Source organism: Nerophis ophidion, linkage group LG14 (assembly GCF_033978795.1).
Source record: "Nerophis ophidion isolate RoL-2023_Sa linkage group LG14, RoL_Noph_v1.0, whole genome shotgun sequence".
NCBI classification, from domain to species: domain Eukaryota; kingdom Metazoa; phylum Chordata; class Actinopteri; order Syngnathiformes; family Syngnathidae; genus Nerophis; species Nerophis ophidion.
In genome coordinates this window covers 11,350,154-11,373,179 of record NC_084624.1, presented here as the reverse complement: position 1 = coordinate 11,373,179, position 23,026 = coordinate 11,350,154, and the positions used below count along the sequence as shown (strand labels likewise).

At 41.5% G+C, this 23,026-nt stretch overlaps 1 protein-coding gene across 3 annotated transcripts in view; it reads right to left on the bottom strand.

Annotated features, from left to right (window-relative positions):
• st3gal3b (ST3 beta-galactoside alpha-2,3-sialyltransferase 3b) overlaps positions 1-23,026 on the bottom strand; it is a 202,146-nt gene that overhangs the window by 58,306 nt on the left and 120,814 nt on the right. For all 3 annotated transcript variants that reach the window (XM_061919835.1, XM_061919836.1, XM_061919834.1), the window contains one exon: positions 19,823-20,009. In XM_061919835.1, coding sequence (XP_061775819.1) covers positions 19,823-20,009 — 187 coding nt within the window. The remainder of the gene's footprint in view (positions 1-19,822; positions 20,010-23,026) is intronic.

Here is a 23,026-nt window from a genome sequence, read left to right as displayed (position 1 = left end):
TAAGCGATTCAACAGACTACGCATGTATTGAAACATATGGTCGGAGTATGGAGGCAGATAGCGAAAACGAAATTGAAGAAGAAACTGAAGCTATTGAGCAAATAGTTATTGACGCTATTCAGCCATAGCGTGGGTGTACCTAATGAAGTGGCCCATAGCATGGCTGCCTTATTAGCATCGCCGGTAAAATGTGCGGACCAAACGATCAGGGCTTTCGCATCTTATGACACTGGAGCAACTTAAATCCGTCGATTGGTAAGTGTTTGTTTTGCATTAAATGTGGGTCTCTAGTTTCAAATGTACATACAGCTAGCGTGAATAGCATGTTAGCATCAATTAGCGTAGCATGTTAGCATCGATTAGCTGGGAGTCATGCTGCGACCAAATATGTCTGATTAGCACATAAGTCAACAACATCAACAAAACTCACCTTTGTGATTTTGTTGACTTAATCGTTGCAAATGCATCTGCAGGTTATCCATACATCTCTGTGCCATGTCTGTCTTAGCATCGCCAGTCAAATGTGAAGACACTCTGGTACATTCAATGGGGGTCTGGCGGCAGATTTCTTGCCAGTGGTGCAACTTGAATCCCTCCCTGTTAGTGTTGTTACACCCTCCGACAACACACCGACGAGGCATGATGTCTCCAAGGTTCCAAAAAATTGTCGTAAAACGGAAAATAACAGAGCTGAGACCTGGTGTTTGTAATGTGAAAATGGCGGCTGTATTACGTCTGTGACGTCACGTTCTGACGTCATCGCCTCCAGCGCAATAAACAGAAAGGCGTTTAATTCGCCAAAATTCACCCATTCAGAGTTCGGAAATCGGTTAAAAAAATAGATGGTCTTTTTTCTGCAACATCAAGGTATATATTGACGCTTGCATAGGTTTGGTGATAATGTTCCCCTTTAATTACCGAGTCCGATATCAACCGATATATACAGATATGGAATTAACACATTATTATGCCTAATTTTGTTGTGATGCCCCGCTGGATGCATTAAACAATGTAATAAGGTTTTCCTAAATAAATCAACTCAAGTTATCGAAAAAAAAATGCCATATTCAGGGACCGAACGTCCCTTTGGGACATTGTATTTCTAAGGTTTTATCATTATTATACCGCCGCCTCTTAGAGCTGTAATTTGACCCCCTTAATATGCTTCAAAACTCACCAAATTTAACACACACATCAGGACTGGCGAAAATTGCCATCTAATAAAAAAAAAACCCCATAACTCAGAATTGCGCTGTTGGGTCCCCTAGGAATAAAACACAGACAAAACTGCTCATAGGAAGAAAACACAGACAAAACTGAATGTAACTCCTGGTAAGAATGTCATAGAGACACGAAACAAAAACCTCTATGTAGGTCTCACTTACACCTACATTTCATTAATTTACATCAGTCAGCAAAAATCAACATGAAGTTGCCAAATTACCCCTTCAAAACAAAAAATTTGTAAAAACCCGTCACCTTTTTTCAAACATTATCTCCTCTGAGCGCGTTTCTTGTGTCGGCTTCAAACTCGTACAGGAAAGAGATTGAACTCTTCTGATTAAAAGTTGCGCAAATAGTTTTTCTAACTGCTCCGGTTTTGATTTTACGAGCCTTCAAAAAACTGCTACGCTGCTGCCGTCTCAAGACGGTCGCTTAAAAGCAGGAAGCACCAGCGTGACCACACAATGCAGAGAAGGTAGGTACTGTGCGGGTAAAGATATGTTGACTGGGTGAAAGAAAGAGGCACCAATTTGACACCAGGATACAGAGAAGGTAGGTAATGTGCAGGTAAAGATATGTTGTCTGGGTGATTGCAGGAAGCACCGGCGTGTATGGGTGAAAGAAAGAAACACCAGTGTGACCCCGGGAGGCAGGGAAGGTAGGTAATGTGCAGATAAAGATATGTTGAATGGGTAAAGGCAGGAAACACCAGCAAAAGTCGGTCCCGTCCATCGCCGCTTGCAACTTTAATTATTATTGAAGTCACAAAGTGCATTTTTTTTAACATGCCTCAAAACAGCAGCTTGAAATTTGGTACATGCTCTCCCTGAGAGAGTATGAGGAGGTTGGGGGGGCAGGGTTGAGGTGGGGGGAAAGTGTTGGGGGTAGCGGGATGGGGGGTGGGTATATTGTAGCATCCCGAAAAAGTTAGTGCTGCAAGGGATCCTGGGTATATGTTCTGTTGTGCTTATGTTGTGTTACGGTGCGGATGTTCTCCCGAAATGTTATTAATCATTTTACCATGAATTGATTAACGTGGACCCCGACTTAAACAAGTTGAAAAACTTATTGGAGTGTTACCATTTAGTGGTCAATCGTACGGAATATGTACTGTACTATCTACAAATACAACTTTCAATCATTTAATCAAAAACACGGTTTTCCAAAATAAGAGAACAACTTCAACTCCAGTTATGGAAAAAAGTGCCACAAAGTGTATTATTGTTTTTCAACATGCCTCAAAACAGCAGCTACAAAAACAATGAAGGCACAGAGCTTCAGTCCAGAGTATACTAAAGTAATAAAAAAATAACATAGTCCTCCTTTAGTGCAAGACTGCCTGGCATACTGTATAACGGGAAATTTTAAACTGGGCTCAATCTTCCCTGTTCTAACGTTATTGTATGGGTAACACAAATGTGCTGCAAGCTGGGGGTGAGTGCTTTAAGTGGCCTACCAGTCAGCCATCCATCCATTTTTCTACCACTTGCCCCTTTGGGCGGAGTCATTAAGCGACAACTGTACGGTATTACTTTTTTCGGTGTTTGCTTGTCATCCATCTTCCGCTTGTATTCATCGTGTATCTCCTTATGATTCCTGAAGAGGTGGGAGATCGAATTGCTTGTACTAAAAAGGAAGACGTCTTGGTTCCTCCTCGGAAAACCAACTTTTTGCAGTCATTGCAAATTGCCAGTTTTGTATCCGTCAGAGACACTTTAAAATAATCCCAAACCATAGACATGGTGTAGTCAATCACCAGGCGAGCTGGCTTGTTAGCCACGGCTACAGCACCGGCAACAACACACTCTTGTTGTTGTTGTTATGCTACGCTTGCAGCGGTTTGATGAGGTCATCAAGCGTCGCCAGTAAACATCTTGTGCTGCAGTCGTCACCTACTGTGTTGTGTGAGGGGAGAGGGCAGGGGCTGCGGACTGGGGGACGCGCCTGCTCTGTACTTCTCCCTACGGCCGTGTTTTACCGGATATGTACCGCTCCGTACAACGGTGTTTTAAAAAGTCATTAATTTAACTTTTTGAAACCGATTCCGATAACTTCCGATATTACATTTTAAAGCATTAATCGGCCGGTATTATCAGACATCTATCCAATGGACAAAACCATGTTTGAGCACAGCGTGCAACTGGTAGTGGCTTACATGCTACACTGTAAAAAGTATGCAGAAATGCAAGATGAAAACTAGGTTCCGACAAGGCAAGAGAAGGAGCTGCTCATATGTAGTTCTCTCATCTACAAACTCAGTTTTCAGCATTAATGGTGCCTTCACAGATGTGTAAGTTACCCATGCCTTGGGCACTAATGCACCCCCATACCATCACAGATGCTGGCTTTTGAACTTTGCGTCGATAACAGTCTGGATGGTTCGCTTCCCCTTTAGTCCGGATGACACAACGTCAAATATTTCCAAAAACAATTTGAAATGTGGACTCGTCAGACCACAGAACACTTTTCCACTTTGCATCAGTCCATCTTAGATGATCTCGGGCCCAGAGAAGCCAGCTGCGTTTCTGGATGTTGTTGATAAAGGGCTTTCGCTTTGCATAGTAGAGCTTTAACTTGCGCTTACAGATGTAGCGACAAACTGTATTTAGTGACAGTGGTTTTCTGAAGTGTTCCTGAGCCCATGTGGTGATATCCTTTAGAGATTGATGTCGGTTTTTGATACAGTGCCGTCTGAGGGATCGAAGGTCACGGTCATTCAATGTTGGTTTCCGGCCATGCCGCTTAAGTGGAGGGATTTCTCCAGATACTCTGAAACTTGTGATGATATTATGGACCGTAGATGTTGAAATCCCTAAATTTCTTGCAATTGCACTTTGAGAAACGTTGTTCTTAAACTGTTTGACTATTTGCTCACACAGTTGTGGACAAAGGGGTGTACCTCGCCCCATCCCTTCTTGTGAAAGACTGAGCATTTTTTGGGAAGCTGTTTTTATACCCAATCATGGCACCCACCTGTTCCCAATTAGCCTGCACACCCGTGGGATGTTCCAAATAAGTGTTTGATGAGCATTCCTCAACTTTATCAGTATTTATTGCCACCTTTCCCAACTTCTTTGTCACGTGTTGCTGGCATCAAATTCTAAAGTTAATGATTATTTGCAAAAAAAAATAAAGTTTATAAGTTTGAACATCAAATATATTGTCTTTGTAGCATATTCAACTGAATATGTGTTGAAAAGGATTTGCAAATCATTGTATTCCATTTATATTTACATCTAACACAATTTCCCAACTCATATGGAAACGGGGTTTGTAAATAAGTCACATGATTATGTGTCCAAGACACTGAGTAAAAAGCCTCGCGGATTAAAATTCTGTTTAACCATCCGAGAAGACGCGGTGGGTCCGTGGAAAGCCACAAAAGCAAAGCAGAGACAAGCTCAGTGACCAGAGGCTTAGTGAGCCTACAGAGGATGCTGCGCACCATTCACTGTCCTGGAGGAAACCAACAAATAGGGCCGACTTGCTTTCATAAGCACTGTGCAGAGTGAAAAGGTCCTACATCCCCTCCGGCTGTTTTTTTTTTTTTTTTTTTCTACAGGTTTTACATAAAATGGACCAGCGTGAAGCAGTGTAAAGTTACATTAGGACAGAAAGACCGACTGAAAAGAGCAACTGGATGAATAAAGGCACTATTTTGGAATTGGTCCCATCATCTACATTCCCTATGTGGAACAAAGACACATTCCCTTTTCTGTAAACGCTAAATAAAAAATAAAAAAAAGTTATAGCACAAGGCAGACAAAGGAATTAATAATCTATTTTGCCAATAAACACCTCTCAAACTCATCCAAACCACAACTTTCCACTCACTGGCCTGCTTGTTAACCAAGTAATAACGACATTCTAATTGCAAGAGCTAACACCTAGGAACTACTTCTGTGGCGTCCTGACACAGCGCCACTCACACTGCTTCTCTGGCCGCTAGCGGTGTAGTGTGCAAGGATGGGAGTGGAAGACGTGTCAAAAGATGGAGTTAACTGTTTTAATGACATTCAGACTTCACTTCGATCAATCCATAACGGAGAAGCAGCATCTCATCCGGAAACAACAACAAGGCCAGAAATGTGTCCTGTGAAAAACCGTCCAAACGGATCTCTAATAACTAAAGTTCCTTGGGTGAATAAAAAACTCACTACACCGGTATGTTTTTGTGCTTTCATGGCGAGTTTAGAGATGCTACCTCAGTAGAAGCATTTAAGTCCCATCTTAAAACTCATTTGTATAATCTAGCCTTTAAATAGACCCCCGTTTTAGACCAGTTGATCTGCAGTTTTTCTTTTATCCTCTGTACCCCTCTCCCTTGTGGGGGGGAAGGGCACAGGTCCGGTGGCCATGGATGAAGTGCTGGCTGTCCAGTCGGGATGCGGGGGTGGACCGCTCACCTGTGCATCAGTTGGGGTCATCTCTGCACTGTTGACCTGTCTCCGCTCGGGATGGTCTCCTGTTGGAGACCACTATGGACTGGACTCTCACTATTATGTTAGTTCCACTGTGGACTGGACTCTCACTATTATGTTAGTTTCACTATGGACTGGACTCTCACACTATTATACTAGATCCACTGTGGACTGGACTCTCACACTATTATGTTAGATCCACTGTGGACTGGACTCTCTCACTATTATGTGAGATCCACTATGGTCTGGACTCTCACACTATTATGTTAGATCCACCATGGACTGGACTCTCACTATTATGTTAGTTCCACTATGGACTGGACTCTCACTATTATGTTAGATCCACTATGGACTGGACTCTCACTATAGTGTTAGATCCACTATGGACTGGACTCTTACACTATTATGTTAGATCCACTATGGACTGGACTCTCACTATTATGTGAGATCCACTATGGACTGGACTCTTACACTATTATGTTAGATCCACTGTGGACTGGACTCTCACTATTATGTTGGATCCACTATGGACTGGACTCTCACTATTATGTTAGTTCCACTATGGACTGGACTCTCACTGTTATGTTAGATCCACTATAGACTAAACTCTCACACTATTATGCTAGATCCACTATGGATTGGACTCTCACTATTATGCTAGATCCACTATGGATTGGACTCTCACTATTATGTTAGATCCACTACGGACTGGACTCTCACTATTATGTCAGATCCACTATGGACTGGACTCTCACACTATTATGTTAGATCCACTATGGACTGGACTCTCACACTATTATGTTAGATCCACTATGGACTGGACTCTCACTGTTATGTTAGTTCCATTATAGCCTGGACTCTCACACTATTATTCTAGATCCACTATAGACTGGACTCTCACTGTTATGTTAGATCCACTATGGACTGGACTCTCACGACTATGTTAGATCCACTAAGGACCAGACTCTCACACTATCATGCTATATCCACTATGGACTGGACTCTCACTGTTATGTTAGATCCACTATGGACTGGACTCTCACTATTATGTTAGATCCACTATGGACTAGACTCTCACAATTATGTTAGATCCACTGTGGACTGGACTCTCACTATTATGTTAGATCCACTATGGACTAACCTCTCACACTATTATGTTAAATCCACTATGGACTGGACTCTCACTATTATGTTAGATCCACTATGGACTGGACTCTCACACTATTATGTTACATCCACTATGGACTGGACTCTCACAATATTATGTTAGATCCACTATGGACTGGACTCTCACTATTATGTTAGATCCACTACGGACTGGACTCTCACTATTATGTCGGATCCACTATGGACTGGACTCTCACTATTATGTTAGATCCACTATGGACTGGACTCTCACACTATTATGCTAGATCCACTATGGACTGAACTCTCACTATTATGTTAGATCCACTATGGACTGGACTCTCACACTATTATACTAGATCCACTATGGACTGAACTCACACTATTATGTTAGATCCATTATGGACTGGACTCTCACTATTATGTTAGTTCCATTATAGCCTAGACTCTCACACTATTATTCTAGATCCACTATAGACTGGACTCTCACTGTTATGTTAGATCCACTATGGACTGGACTCTCACTGTTATGTTAGATCCACTAAGGACCAGACTCTCACACTATCATGCTAGATCCACTATGGACTGGACTCTCACTGCTATGTTAGATCCACTATGGACTGGACTCTCACTATTATGTTAGATCCACTATGGACTGGACTCTCACACTATTATGTTAAATCCACTATGGACTGGACTCTCACTATTATGTTAGCTCCACTATGGACTGGACTCTCACTATTATGTTAGATCCACTACGGACTGGACTCTCACAATTATGTTAGATCCACTATGGACTGGACTCTCACTATTATGTTAGATCCACTATGGACTGAAATCTCACTATTATGTTAGATCCACTATGGACTGAACTCTCACTATTATGTTAGATCCACTATGGACTAGACCCTCACACTATTATGTTAGATCCATTATGGACTGGATTCTCACCATTATGTTAGATCCACAAAGGACCAGACTCTCACACTATTATGCTAGATCCACTATGGACTGGACTCTCACTGTTATGTTAGATCCACAAAGGACCAGACTCTCACACTGTTATGTTAGATCCACTATGGACTGGACTCTCACTACTATGTTGGGTCCACTATGGACTGGACTCTCACTATTATGTTAGATCCACTATGGACTGGACTCTCACTATTATGTTAGATCCATTATGGACTGGACTCTCACTATTATGTTAGATCCACTATGGACTGGACTCTCACTATTATGTTAGATCCACTACGGAATGGACTCTATTATGTTAAATCCACTATGGACTGGACTCTCACTATTATGTTAGATCCACTATGGACTGGACTCTCACACTATTATGTTAAATGGACTGGACTCTCACTATTATGTTAGATCCACAAAGGACCAGACTCTCACACTATTATGCTAGATCCACTATGGACTGGACTCTCACTGTTATGTTAGATCCACAAAGGACCAGACTCTCACACTATTATGCTAGATCCACTATGGACTGGACTCTCACTGTTATGTTAGATCCACTATGGACTGGACTCTCACTATTATGTTAGATCCACTATGGACTGGACTTTCATCATTATGTTAGATCCACTATGGACTGGACTCTCACTATTATGTTAGTACCACTATGGACTGGACTCTCACACTACTATGTTTGATCCACTATGGACTGGACTCTCACACTACTATGTTTGATCCACTATGGACTGGACTCTCACACTACTATGTTTGATCCACTATGGACTGGACTCTCACTATCATGTTAGCTCCACTATGAACTGGATTTTCACAATTTTATGTTAGACCCACTCGACGTCCATTGTATTTGTTCTCGTCTTACATAAAGGTTGTGGATTATTGGAAAAGTTCCCACCAAAATGCAGTTTTCCTTTAAGATGTTGGTGACCTTCATACTTTCTAGAGAAATCCTAAACCAAACGCCCCTCTGACAACTACGACTATATTCACTTTAATGTTGATACAAAAATGCTTCATGCTATGTAATGCTTCACTGCGAGCGCACACAGGACACACAACAACATCTCTGCTTGTTCATGTTTCCGATGCATCAGCGAGTGTTGGATGTGAGTCAGGCTAAATCAAAGCCAGGGTAACAGTCTTGTAACACAACGGCAGTTCCTTTCAAGCTAAGACCGAAAACCCCTTTTCCATCATAAACAGGTAGTCTCCACAGTAACGAGTTTTGTTTTGGAAAAAGTCCCATTAGTGGTATTTTTCATGGTGAAATGTGCAGAACACTCGGGGAGGGGTATCGTTTACATTTTAACCGATACCAGTGCCAAACTGGTACTTTTGAAACACAGCTGGTTGCCTTATGCGGCACCCAAACCTGAATTTAAAAATAGACATCCAATTTTAAAACAATGTCTTTGATGGGATTTTAACTCAGACTACCAACAATAATTTGTGTTACAGTGGAGGCCCTTAGGGATATTTTCGTTCACTTGCCAAATTTGGCACAGGCGTAGCTCAGGGCATACTTGAATGATTTGGCGAGGGCGCCCACGCCGGTGACCTTTGGGGTCGCCACAGGGGCCATTCAAATATGGCCGCCACTTGTAATAGCTTGTGTCTCTAACATTTGAAACAGTTGAGCTACAAATGTAAAACTTGGTGTCTATTTCATGTGCTTTGACTATTAGAAATATGACGGAATGCTCATTTTTTTATTTTTGGGTGTGTCTAGACCCCTAATTTGCATACCGTATTTCCTTGAGATGCCGCCGGGTATATAGTGTGTGCCTGCCTAGAATTACTGACGGGTCAAACTCGTTCCGCAAAATAATTAGCGCATGCTTAGTATTACCGCCGGCTCAGGATTAACGCCAGGTCAAACTCGTTTCGCAAAATATTATTTTTATTAGCGCATGTCTAGAATTTCCGCCGGGTCAAACTTGTTTCGCAAAATAATTAGCATATGCCTAGAATTTCCGCCGGGTCAAACTCGACACTTCACCTGTCATTATTTTCAAAATGGAGGAGGCTGATTTCAATAATTTGAATCGCATATAGGAAAGAAGATTAATAGCTATTCAGTAGGGTTTAAGGTCCAAGCTATTGAATATGCTAAAAAGAACAGTAAGCAGTTATGTTGTATTAATATACCAAAGCTGTGGGTGTCAAATATGATGGTAGAGGGATCTTCTTGCGACTACTCGGCTGCAGAAGAAGTGACAACAAGCATTAAGAGTGAGCAGCGATCGTTTATTTTTTCCTCTCGCTTGCACTTTTAACATGGAGGATTACATATCTAAAATACAACAGTTTTCTAAACTGGAGTTTCAAGCGAAGCAGGGGGTAATAAAGGAAGATCTCCATCGAGACAGAAAGACTTTTGAAACTGAAGAAAGATAAGGAAGACTTCTATGACAAAGTTATCGATGCTTTTGATCAAAAGGAGCTGCGCATGGACTTCATTTATAAGTAAGGGTAAGACCATGATGAAATTTTTATTATTAAATGTGCTTTTCATGATGGTATCCTTACATCACACTCACATTTATAAGCGCAGGCCTAAATTTAACGCAGGCCTTTGGTAAACGCCGCAGTGAGAAGAGATTTTAAATTAATTAGCGCCCCCGGCGGCAATTCAAGGAAATACGGTATTTCCAAGTGGCGTTTTGCTATTCTGAAGACATTGGACGTAACTTGGGCATTGTTACGAGTAAAACCTGGAAAATAAAGTGCTCTAATGAATAAATGAATAAATGATCATAAATCTGATCATTCCAGTATGTTTCTGAAGCTCCAAAAAAGTTTGCCAAAAAATATCAAAAGTTAAGGTACACCTAATTTTTACATAGACGCCATCTTGGAAATATGCTAATTAGGTGTCCAAACACACCCAATCATATTTCATATTGTCAAAAATATGAAATAGACACCAAGTTTGGATTCGTAGCTCATGTGTATGTCGAAATTTCAAAATACATGATGCTGAGATAGAAAGAGCGAATGCAATAACGTTACAAAATAAGCTAAGTTGGAAGGCCCGTGCCAACTATATCAAGGCAAAGCTGGGTAAATCTCTTGCAATAATATCTCCAGTCTGTTAAATGAAGAACACCTGTATATTTTATACTGTTCCCTGGTTCTCCCTTACGTGACCTACAGCCTAGAAGTGGGGGGGAAACACTTATAAAACCAATCTTAATCCAATTAGTATCAGTCCAAAAAACGAGTCATCTGCATTGTGAATAAAGTGGCTTACAAGGCACATTCACACAAGCCTTTCATTAGATTAAAAGCCCTAAAATTGAAGGATTTGGTTGACTTTAATACCGCACAGTTCAAGTATAACAAACAATAACAAATTACCAGTGTATGGTTTCAAAAGCGACACGGTTTATAATTTCCGAGAGAAAGAAACAAACAAAAAAAAACTTGATCAGCATTGTGTGTCTTTTGTTGGGATTCATTCATAGAATATGTTGGAACAAGATGTAAGACTGTACAACTTTAGTTGAATTTAAAATTATTTTGAAAAAATCAATATTAAAAAAAAAATTTGTTGACACCTTGGGTTGGACGATATATCGATATACTCGTATCAGTGCGATATAGAAAATGACTATATCGTGATATTGGAGTATACCTTCTCACGCAGTTGCTTTTAGCTGCGGGCATTACACTACAGGCTCTTCCCACTCTTTCCTGTCTCTCTTTCTCACATACTGTCGCGTCATTCGCCCTCGCATGAGAGGTAGCAGCATGGGTACCATTAGCTGTGATGCTAGCGGAATGGTGCGAGTGGTAGTACGAGAGAAAGAAGGCGCCAATCCGGTAACAAATGGAGGATAAATTAATTCCTAAGAAAAACAGCAGGGGGTCCATCGTCTGGCGGTGGTTTGGCTTCAAGTGGGAATATGTCGAGCAAGTATGCAGCAAAAGCGTAGCTACAAAAAGCAGCATTACTACTAATTTGTAGCATCATTTGAAAAGTCACCCGCTAGAGAATGAAGGGTGCTTGAAACTCCACATGTCAACATCTCCGTTCAATGCCACACCCAACAAAATCACCACCATATCAAAAAAATAGTCAACAACAGAAGGAGATATCGTCCGCAGGAACCTACCACATAGCAAAGGACATACACCATTTGATTTCCTATTATGCAGCTCATTCTTATTTTTATTTGACACTTATTGAAATATCTTGTGTGACATGCACAAAAGTGCACTTGATTTGTTTTTAACTATTGTAGTGGCGTTCTGTGCAAAAAGTGCACTTTAATTTAGTGTTGCTTTGATATGTCATCTTAGTGACATCATGCACAAAAGTGCACTCTTAGCTTGTTTTAAAATGTCTCTGACAATCTTGCACTTTCTGTTTTGGAAATGACATGAATGTTTGTGCCACTGCTTAATAAATACACTTTTGGTCAATTGACTTAATTGTGGTTTCGCACAATTATATATACATACAGTATATCCACATACACACATTTATTTTTATATATATATATATACACACACATATATACATATATATATATATATGTGTGTTTGTATGATATGTATATACACATACATATATACACACACACACACACACATATGTGTATATATATATATATATATATATATATATATATATATATATATATATATATATATACACACACACACACACACACACACACACACACACACACACACATATATATATTTATATATATTTATTTATATGGTTATAAACTGGCTCTGCGATGAGGTGGCGACTTGTCCAGGGTGTACACCCACTTCCGCCCGAATGCAGCTGAGATAGGCTCCACCACCCCCACAATACTAACTCATGATCCATCCATCCATTTTTCTACCGCTTGTCCCTTTTGCGGTCGCACGGGGGGGTCGCTGGAGCCTATCTCAGCTGCATTCGGGCGGAAGGCGGCGTACACCCTGAACAAGTCGCCACCTCATCGCAGACTCACTCATGATTTCAAATTAAATGAATAATTGTCTAATTAATGGTAATTACAACATCAAAATAATTGTGATCATCATCAATGGCCCTAAGAGATATAATAGTGATATATTTCCTCAATAATAAAGGAATGACATTTAAAAAACAACGCCAACAGAGACAAAAACTAACCATGGATTCTGATGCGTCATCTATATTGCTGCTCCTCGATCTTAGCGCTGCTTTCGATACAGTCGATCATAATATTTTATTAGAGCGTATCAAAACACGAATTGGTATGTCAGACTTAGCCCTGTCTTGGTTTAACTCTTATCTTACTGACAGGATGTAGTGCGTCTCCCATAACAGTGTGACCTCGGACTATGTTAAGGTAGCATGTGGAGTTCCCCAGGGTTCGGTCCTTGGCCCTGTACTCTTCAGCATCTACATGCTGCCGCTGGGTGACATCATACGCAAATACGGTGTTAGCTTTCACTGTTATGCTGATGACACCCAACTCTACATGCCCCTAAAACTGACCAACACGCTGGATTGTAGTCAGCTGGAGGCGTGTCTTCATGAAATTAAACAATGGATGTCCGCTAACTTTTTGCAACTCAACGCCAAAAAAACGGAAATGCTGATTATCGGTCCTGCTGGACACCGAACTCTATTAAATAATACAGCTTTAACATTTGACAACCAAACAATTAATCAAGGTGACTCGGTAAAGAATGTGGGTATTATCTTCGACCCAACTCTCTCCTTTGAGTCACACATTAAAAGCGTTACTAAAACGGCCTTCTTTCATCTACGTAATATCGCTAAAATTCTCTCCATTTTGTCCACTAAAGACGCTGAGATCATTATCCATGCGTTTGTTACGTTTCGTCTCGATTACTGTAACGTATTATTTTCGGGTCTCCCCATGTCTAGCAATAAAAGATTACAGTTGGTACAAAATGCGGCTGCTAGACTTTTGACAAGAACAAGAAAGTTTGATCACATTACGCCTGTACTGGCTCACCTGCACTGGCTTCCTGTGCACTTAAGATGTGACTTTAAGGTTTTACTACTTACGTATAAAATACTACACGGTCGAGCTCCATCCTATCTTGCCGAATGTATTGTACCATATGTCCCGGCAAGAAATCTGCGTTCAAAGGACTCCGGCTTATTAGTGATTCCCAGAGCCCAAAAAAAGTCTGCGGGCTATATAGCGTTTTCCGTTCGGGCTCCAGTACTCTGGAATGCCCTCCCGGTAACAGTTTGAGATACCACCTCAGTAGAAGCATTTAAGTCTCACCTTAAAACTCATTTGTATACTCTAGCCCAGGGGTCAGAAACCTTTTTGGCTGAGAGAGCCAAGAATCCAAATATTTTAAAATTTATTTCCGTGAGAGCCGTATAATAACTGAACGCGTGCATTTTTGAGTAAGACCAATATTTCTAGATTATAATAGGGCTCTTATTCTTTGTAATAACATTGTTATTCTGAAGCTAACTGTGGAGGGGGCGTGGCCTGCGGGACTGCAGCGAAGCGGGTTGTTGCCAGGACCAGCCTCAAAATCAGCAACAGGTGCATAGAAGGCCCACCTGGGCCTTTTTATCTAATTTATAAGCAGCAGCCAGGAGGAGAGACGGGGTTGGGGCTGGAGCCAGAGTGCGAGCGAGAACGAAAGAGGAAAAAGACAATTGCTGGAAAGCAACTGAGAGACTTATTGAAAAATAAAAAAAATATTGTAGCACTGAAACAGGCTCTCATGTCGGGGCTTGGTTGTCTGAAGATACCCCAGGAGGGCAAACCCTAAACTAACCGATAATAAATAAATCACTTCTTACCCTCATTGGAACTTGTTGAACAAGTGCGGTAGAAAAAGGATGGATGGATTCAAATGCATGAGCATGTTTTATATTTTGAACATTAATTTTAACAGTCTCAGCTCAGATTTAACCGAGAGCCAGATGCAGTTATCAAAAGAGCCACAGGTTCCCTACCCCTGCTCTAGCCTTTAAATAGACCCCTTTTTCAGACCAGTTGATCTGCCGTTTCTTCTCTTTTTCTCCTTCGCCCCACTCTCCCTTGTGGAGGGGGTCCGGTCCAGTGGCCATGGATGAAGTACTGGCTGTCCAGGGTCGGGACCCAGGATGGACCACTCGCCTGTGTATTGACTGGGGGACATCTCTGCGCTGCTGATCCGCCTCCGCTTGGGGTGGTTTCCTGTTGGCTCCACTATGGACGGGACTCTCGCTACTGTGTTGGATCCACTTTGGACTGGACTCTCACGGTTGTGTTGGATCCACTATGGATTGAACTTTCACATATGCGGTCCTCTCCAAGGTTTCTCATAGCCATCATTGTCACCGACGTCCCACTGGGTGTGAGTTTTCCTTGCCCTTATGTGGGCTCTACCTAAGATGTTGTTGTGGTTTGTGTTGTGGTTTATGCAGCCCTTTGAGACACTAGTGATTTAGGGCTATATAAATAATTATTGATTGATTGATTGGCTTCACGGTGGCAGAGGGGTTAGTGCGTCTGCCTCACAATACGAAGTTCCTGCAGTCCTGGGTTCAAATCCAGGCTCGGGATCTTTCTGTGTGGAGTTTGCATGTTTTCCCCGTGAATGCGTGGGTACTCCGGCTTCCTCCCACTTCCAAAGACATGCACCTGGGGATAGGTTGATTGGCAACACTAAATTGGCCCTAGTGTGTGAATGTGAGTGTGAATGTTGTCTGTCTATCTGTGTTGGCCCTGCGATGAGGTGGAAACTTGTCCAGGGTGTACACTGCCTTCCGCCCGATTGTATCTGAGATAGGCGCCAGCGCCCCCCGCAACCCCGAAAGGGAATAAGCGGTAGAAAATGGATGGATGGATGATTGGAAAAACGCAGATTTTAATCAGCACTTTCAAGTCATCCAGTAGTTATAGAATTATAAAAGGAAATTGCTAAATAAACAATACGCCTAATATTTTAGTTCTGTCAGTCCAAATAAGTTGACCATATCAAGAGGAGCTAAACATCACACATCCTGGAACGGTTGCTGGATTTGACACGAGGCAATCTCGAACTAAAAATTTAAGAAAATATCCATTCATCCATCCATTTATCCATTTTTCTACCGTTTATGTGAATTTTTTATTTCTGGGCATAAACCCCAGTCGATTGGTCTGATTAGCACATCCAAGTAGTGTTAGTGTTAGTCATTCTAAATGACTTAGGTGACTATAAAATGTTTTAATAGGCCTCCCATTGTCCACTGAAAAGACTCCACATAATCTTACTCCGAGCGAAACGTGGAATGTTTTACACAAAGAGAAGCTAAAGTGCTTATGGGAGCATTTTGGTGTCCCTAAATATGAATTAGATAACCCTTTAAAAAGCTACTGTCTGGTATATTCAAAGAGATAAGAACACCGTATGGTCCGTCGGAACTTGCTGATTGAGTTTTTTTTCCATTATCTCCTAAAAACCAGAACATGTAAGAACTGTAGCATCGAAGAAATGATGAAAACTTATATCTGTTAACACAGACAAAGGAAGGTTTGCATGCCAGCCATTGTTTTTTCCTCCCCTCAACTGTTCCTTCTAAATTAAGAATTTAAACCATCTAAAAGCGCTCCACCATACCGTTGACATTCGTGATGTCCTCTTAAGGATTTCCATGGGAAAGAATGTGCAGAATGTGCAGTAATCTGAGGTTAGGCTGCCATGTTTTGCTAAAAAGAGCACACATAACCCAGATATTTAAAGAATTAAACAGCCTGAAAAAAATAAAGGTCTTCAGTACAGCAATATCATTCTGTAGGGTTTAAATAAGTGAGAGTTAGAGATGTCCGATAGTATCGGACTGCCGATATTATTGGCCAATAAATGCTTTAAAATGTGATATCGGAAATTATCGGTATCTGTTTCAAAAAATAAAGTTAATGACTCTTTTAAAAGCCGCTGTAGGAGTAACACACGGACGTAAAGAGAAGTACAGAGCGCCAATAAACCTTAAAGGCACTGCCTTTGCGTGCCGGCCCAATCACATAATATCTACGGCTTTTCACACACACAAGTGAATGCAAGGCATACTTGGTCAACGGCCATACAGGTCACACTGAGGGTGGCCCTGTAAACAACTTTAACACTGTTACAAATATGCGCCACACTGGGAAGCCACACCAAACAAGAATGACAAACACATTTCGTAACACAACAGAACAAATAGCCAGAACCCCTTGCAGCACTAACTCTTCCGGGACGCTACAATGTACACCCCCCGGTACTGGAGTGGGCATTGGAGTTTGCTCAACCAGTCCACATGTGTTCTGTGGATTTGGAAAAGGCCTTCGATGGTGTCCCCCACGGTGTCCTATGCTCCAGGGTCCTTTGCTGCGGGTCATACAAACCCTGTGCAAGCGGAGCAAGACTCTGCTTCTCATTGCCGGTAATAAGTCAGACAGGGAGGTCTGGGCATCTCTGCTTAGACTGCTGCCCCTGCGACCCGGACAATGGATGGATGGAATTGGTACTATTAACAGTTTTAATTTTACAGCGGTTTATCGTTACATCCCTAATTTGAGCACTTAATAAAGAAGTGACCAGTTGATCTGCCGTTTCTGTTGTGCCCCCATCTCCCTTGTGGCGGGGGTGTGGGGGGGCACAGGTTTGGTGGCCACGGATGAAGTGCTGGCTGTACCCGGCGGTGGACCGCTCACCTGTGCGTCGGTTGGGGGCGTCTTTGCGCTGCTGACCTCTATCAGCTCGGGATGGTCTCCTGCTGGCCCCACTATGGACTGGACTCTCACTATTATGTTAGATCCACTATGGACTGGACTCTCACTATCATGTTAGATCCACTATGGACTGGACTCTCACTATTATGTTTGATCCACTATGGACTGGACTCTCACTATCATGTTGGATCCACTATGAACTGGACTCTCACTATTATGTAAGATCCACTATGGACTGGACTCTCACTATTAATTTGGATCCACTATGGACTGGACTCTCAGTATTATGTTAGATTCACTATGGACTGGACTCTCACTATTATGTTAGATCCACTATGGACTGGACTCTCACACTATTATGTTAGATCCACTATAGACTGGACTCTCACACTATTAACTTGATCCACTATGGACTGGACTCTCACACCATGATGTTAGCTCCACTATGGACTGGACTCTCACACTATTACTAGATCCACTATGGATTGGACTCTCACAATATTATGCTAGATCCACTCGACGTCCATTGTACCGGTCGCCTTGAGGTCCTATCCAAGGTTTCTCATTGTCCCATTGGGTTGAGTTTTTCCTTGCCCTGATGTGAGATCTGAACAGAGGATGTCGTTGTGGCTTGTGCAGCCCTCTGAGACACTCGTGCTTTCGGGCTGTATAAATAAATATTGATTGATTGATTGAAGTGTCATGAGTAATGTGAATGCTGTCCATCCATCCATCCATCTTCTTCCGCTTATCCGAGGTCGGGTTGCGGAGGCAGCAGCCTAAGCAGGCAAGCCCAGACTTCCCTCTCCCCAGCCACTTCGTCCAGCTCTTCCTGGGGGATCCCGAGGCGTTCCCAGGCCAGCCGGGAGACATACTGTATTTTTCGGACTATAAGTCGCAGTCTTCTCCACAGTCCAGCGGGGGGTGGGACCCGGCCAAACCAAAAAAAAATAAATAATATTTATTTTTTTATTTTATTTTTTTATAGTTCGGCCAAGTCTCAAACTACGAAAAAAAAGCGACTTATAGTCCGAAAAATACGGTAATCTTCCCAACGTGTCCTGGGTCTTCCTTCCTACCGTTCGGACGTGCCCTAAACGCCTCCCTAGGGAGGTGTTCGGGTGGCATCCTGACCAGATGCCCGAACCACCTCATCTGTCTCCTCTCCATGTGGAGGAGCAGCGGATTTACTTTGAGCTCCCCCCGGATGGCAGAGCTTCTCACCCTATCTCTAAGGGAGAGCCCTGCCACCCGACAGAGGAAACTCATTTTGTACCCGTTATCTTATCCTTTCAGTCATAACCCAAAGCTCATGACCATAGGTGAGGATGGGAACGTAGATCGACCGGTAAATTGAGAGCTTTGCCTTCCGGCTCAGCTCCTTCTTCACCACAACGGATCGATACAACGTCCGCATTACTGAAGACGCCGCACCGATTCGCCTGTCGATCTCACGATCCACTCTTCCCTCACTCGTGAACAAGCCTCCTCTGTACTTGAACTCCTCCACTTGGGGCAGGGTCTCCTCCCCAACACGGAGATGGCACTCGGACATGGAGGTGCTGATTCCCATCCTAGTCGCGAACCGATCCAGTGAGAGCTGAAGATCCTGGCCAGATGAAGCCATCAGGACCACATCATCTGCAAAAAGCAGAGACCTAATCCCGCGGCCACAAAACCGGATCCGCCTAGAAATTCTGTCCATAAAAGTTATGAACAGAATCGGTGACAAAGGGCAGCCTTGGCGGAGTCCAACCCTCACTGGAAACGTGTCCGACTTACTGCCGGCAATGCGGACCAAGCTCTGACACTGATCATACAGGGAGTGGACCGCCACAATCAGACAGTCCAGTACCCCATACTCTCTGAGCATTCCCCACAGGACTTCACAAGGGACACGTTTGAGTGCCTTCTCCGAGTCCACAAAGCACATGTAGACTGGTTGGGGCAAACTCCCATGCACCCTCAAGAACCCTGCCGAGAGTATGGAGCTGGTCCACAGTTCTACGACCAGGACAAAAACCACACTGTTCCTCCTGAATCCGAGGTTCGACTATCCGGTACACCAGTACACCTGAATAAACTTTACCGGAAAGGCTGAGGAGTGTGATCCCACGATAGTTGGAACAACCCTCCAGTTCCCCTTCTTAAAGAGAGGAACCACTGGTCTGCCAATCCAGAGGTACCGCCCCCGATGTCCACGCGATGCTGCAGAGTCTTGTCAACCAAGACAATGTGAGCGCTGTGTTGTGCGTTACTCACTTGATTAATTACAATGACAAGGCCTGTTCTATAGAAAAGGTGACCTTAAATGATGTGGTCTGTGGAGAGGGGGACACACCTAACATGTGTAGAAGACAGCATATCTAACATACAAAGTGCATGATGGGGTGTTCTTACCAGTCTCTCCTTAAAGACCATCTGCCGAAGCCACTTGAAGTCCGGTGGTTTGAAAGCAGAAAACACAAAAAGGGAATCCTTTTCATAATGTTCGGGCTTCTGAATAGCTCCCTCTGGATAAGTAATTCTCAGTGTCGTTTTGGTCCCGACGTCTTTGCTGTAACCGGCCACCGGGGCTTCATTCAATCTGGAACACAGTGGACCAGCCATAGGAAGCAAGGATTTAGACAGTGTTCATTTTGACAGCAAAATTTGATTTAGTTTTAGTCATAGTCTTTTGACTAAAATGTAATTTAGTTTTAGTCATAATTTAGTTATTTAAATTGTTTTAGTTTTAGTTGAGGAAATATCATAGGATTATAGTCGACGAAAACTACAGTAGATTTAGTCGACTAAAGGGTAATATGTAAACTTTCCCTTCAATTTCTGAAAGTCAAAGCAAAACAGCGGAAAAATCACCGATACAAGTCGTATTTTCATGAAAATCATGTCTCAAATGTAGTATTTCACGAGTAAGCCGTGTAATAAACGGGATAACGTCGAGTGAGTTTTAGTCCAGTTTTAGTTGATGAAATATCATAAGATTATAGTCGACGAAAACTACAGTATTTAGTCGATTAAAGGGTAATATGTAAACTTTCCCTTCAATTTCTGAAAGTCAAAGCAAAACAGCGGAAAAATCACCGATACAAGTCGTATTTTGATGAAAGTCATGTCTCAAATGTAGTATTTCACGAGTAAGCCGTGTAATAAACGGGATAACGTCGAGTGAGTTTTAGTCGACGAAATATTTTTTAAGATAATAGTCGACGAAAACTACAGTACATTTAGTCGACTAAAGGGTAATCTATAAACTTTCCCTTCAATTTCTGAAAGTCAAAGCAAAACAGCGGAAAAATCACTGATACAAGTCGTATTTTGATGAAAATCATGTCTCAAGTTTAGTATTTCACGAGTAAGCTAGGAAATAAACGGGATAACGTCGAGTGAATTTTAGTCCAGTTTTAGTTGACGAAATATAAGATTATAGTCGACGAAAACTACAGTAGATTTAGTCGACTAAAGGGTAATATGTAAACTTTCCCTTCAATTTCTGAAAGTCAAAGCAAAACAGCGGAAAAATCACAGATACAAGTCGTATTTTGATGAAAATCATGTCTCAAATTTAGTATTTCACGAGTAAGCCGTGTAATAAACGGGATAACGTCGAGTGAGTTTTAGTCCAGTTTTAGTTGACGAAATATCATAAGATTATAGTCGACGAAAACTACAGTAGATTTAGTCGACTAAAGGGTAATATGTAAACTTCCCCTGCACTTTCTGAAAGTCAAAGCAAAACAGCGGAAAAATCACCGATACAAGTCGCATTTTGATGAAAATCATGTCTCAAATGTAGTATTTCACGAGTAAGCCGTGTAATAAACGGGATAACGTCGAGTGAGTTTTAGTCCAGTTTTAGTTGACGAAACATCATAAGATTATAGTCGACGAAAACTACAGTAGATTTAGTCGACTAAAGGGTAATATGTAAACTTCCCCTGCACTTTCTGAAAGTCAAAGCAAAACAGCGGAAAAATCACCGATACAAGTCGTATTTTCATGAAAATCATGTCTCAAATGTAGTATTTCACGAATAAGCCGTGTAATAAACGGGATAACGTCGAGTGAGTTTTAGTCCAGTTTTAGTTAACGAAATATCATAAGATTATAGTCAACGAAAACTACAGTAGATTTAGTCGACTAAAGGGTAATATGTAAACTTTTCCTTCAATTTCTGAAAGTCAAAGCAAAACAGCGGAAAAATCACAGATACAAGTCGTATTTTGATGAAAATCATGTCTCAAATTTAGTATTTCATGAGTAAGCCGTGTAATAAACGGGATAACGTCGAGTGAGTTTTAGTCCAGTTTTAGTTGACGAAATATCATAAGATTATAGTCGACGAAAACTACAGTAGATTTAGTCGACTAAAGGGTAATATGTAAACTTTCCCTTCAATTTCTGAAAGTCAAAGCAAAACAGCGGAAAAATCACTGATACAAGTCGTATTTTGATGAAAATCATGTCTCAAGTTTAGTATTTCACGAGTAAGCTAGGAAATAAACGGGATAACGTCGAGTGAATTTTAGTCCAGTTTTAGTTGACGAATTATAAGATTATAGTCGACGAAAACTACAGTAGATTTAGTCGACTAAAGGGTAATATGTAAACTTCCCCTGCACTTTCTGAAAGTCAAAGCAAAACAGCGGAAAAATCACCGATACAAGTCGTATTTTCATGAAAATCATGTCTCAAATGTAGTATTTCACGAATAAGCCGTGTAATAAACGGGATAACGTCGAGTGAGTTTTAGTCCAGTTTTAGTTAACGAAATATCATAAGATTATAGTCAACGAAAACTACAGTAGATTTAGTCGACTAAAGGGTAATATGTAAACTTTCCCTTCAATTTCTGAAAGTCAAAGCAAAACAGCGGAAAAATCACCGATACAAGTCGTATTTTGATGAAAATCATGTCTCAAATGTAGTATTTCACGAGTAAGCCGTGTAATAAACGGGATAACGTCGAGTGAGTTTTAGTCCAGTTTTAGTTGACGAAACATCATAAGATTATAGTCAACGAAAACTACAGTAGATTTAGTCGACTAAAGGGTAATATGTAAACTTCCCCTGCACTTTCTGAAAGTCAAAGCAAAACAGCGGAAAAATCACCGATACAAGTCGTATTTTCATGAAAATCATGTCTCAAATGTAGTATTTCACGAATAAGCCGTGTAATAAACGGGATAACGTCGAGTGAGTTTTAGTCCAGTTTTTGTTAACGAAATATCATAAGATTATAGTCAACGAAAACTACAGTAGATTTAGTCGACTAAAGGGTAATATGTAAACTTTTCCTTCAATTTCTGAAAGTCAAAGCAAAACAGCGGAAAAATCACAGATACAAGTCGTATTTTGATGAAAATCATGTCTCAAATTTAGTATTTCATGAGTAAGCCGTGTAATAAACGGGATAACGTCGAGTGAGTTTTAGTCCAGTTTTAGTTGACGAAATATCATAAGATTATAGTCGACGAAAACTACAGTAGATTTAGTCGACTAAAGGGTAATATGTAAACTTTCCCTTCAATTTCTGAAAGTCAAAGCAAAACAGCGGAAAAATCACCGATACAAGTCGTATTTTCATGAAAATCATGTCTCAAG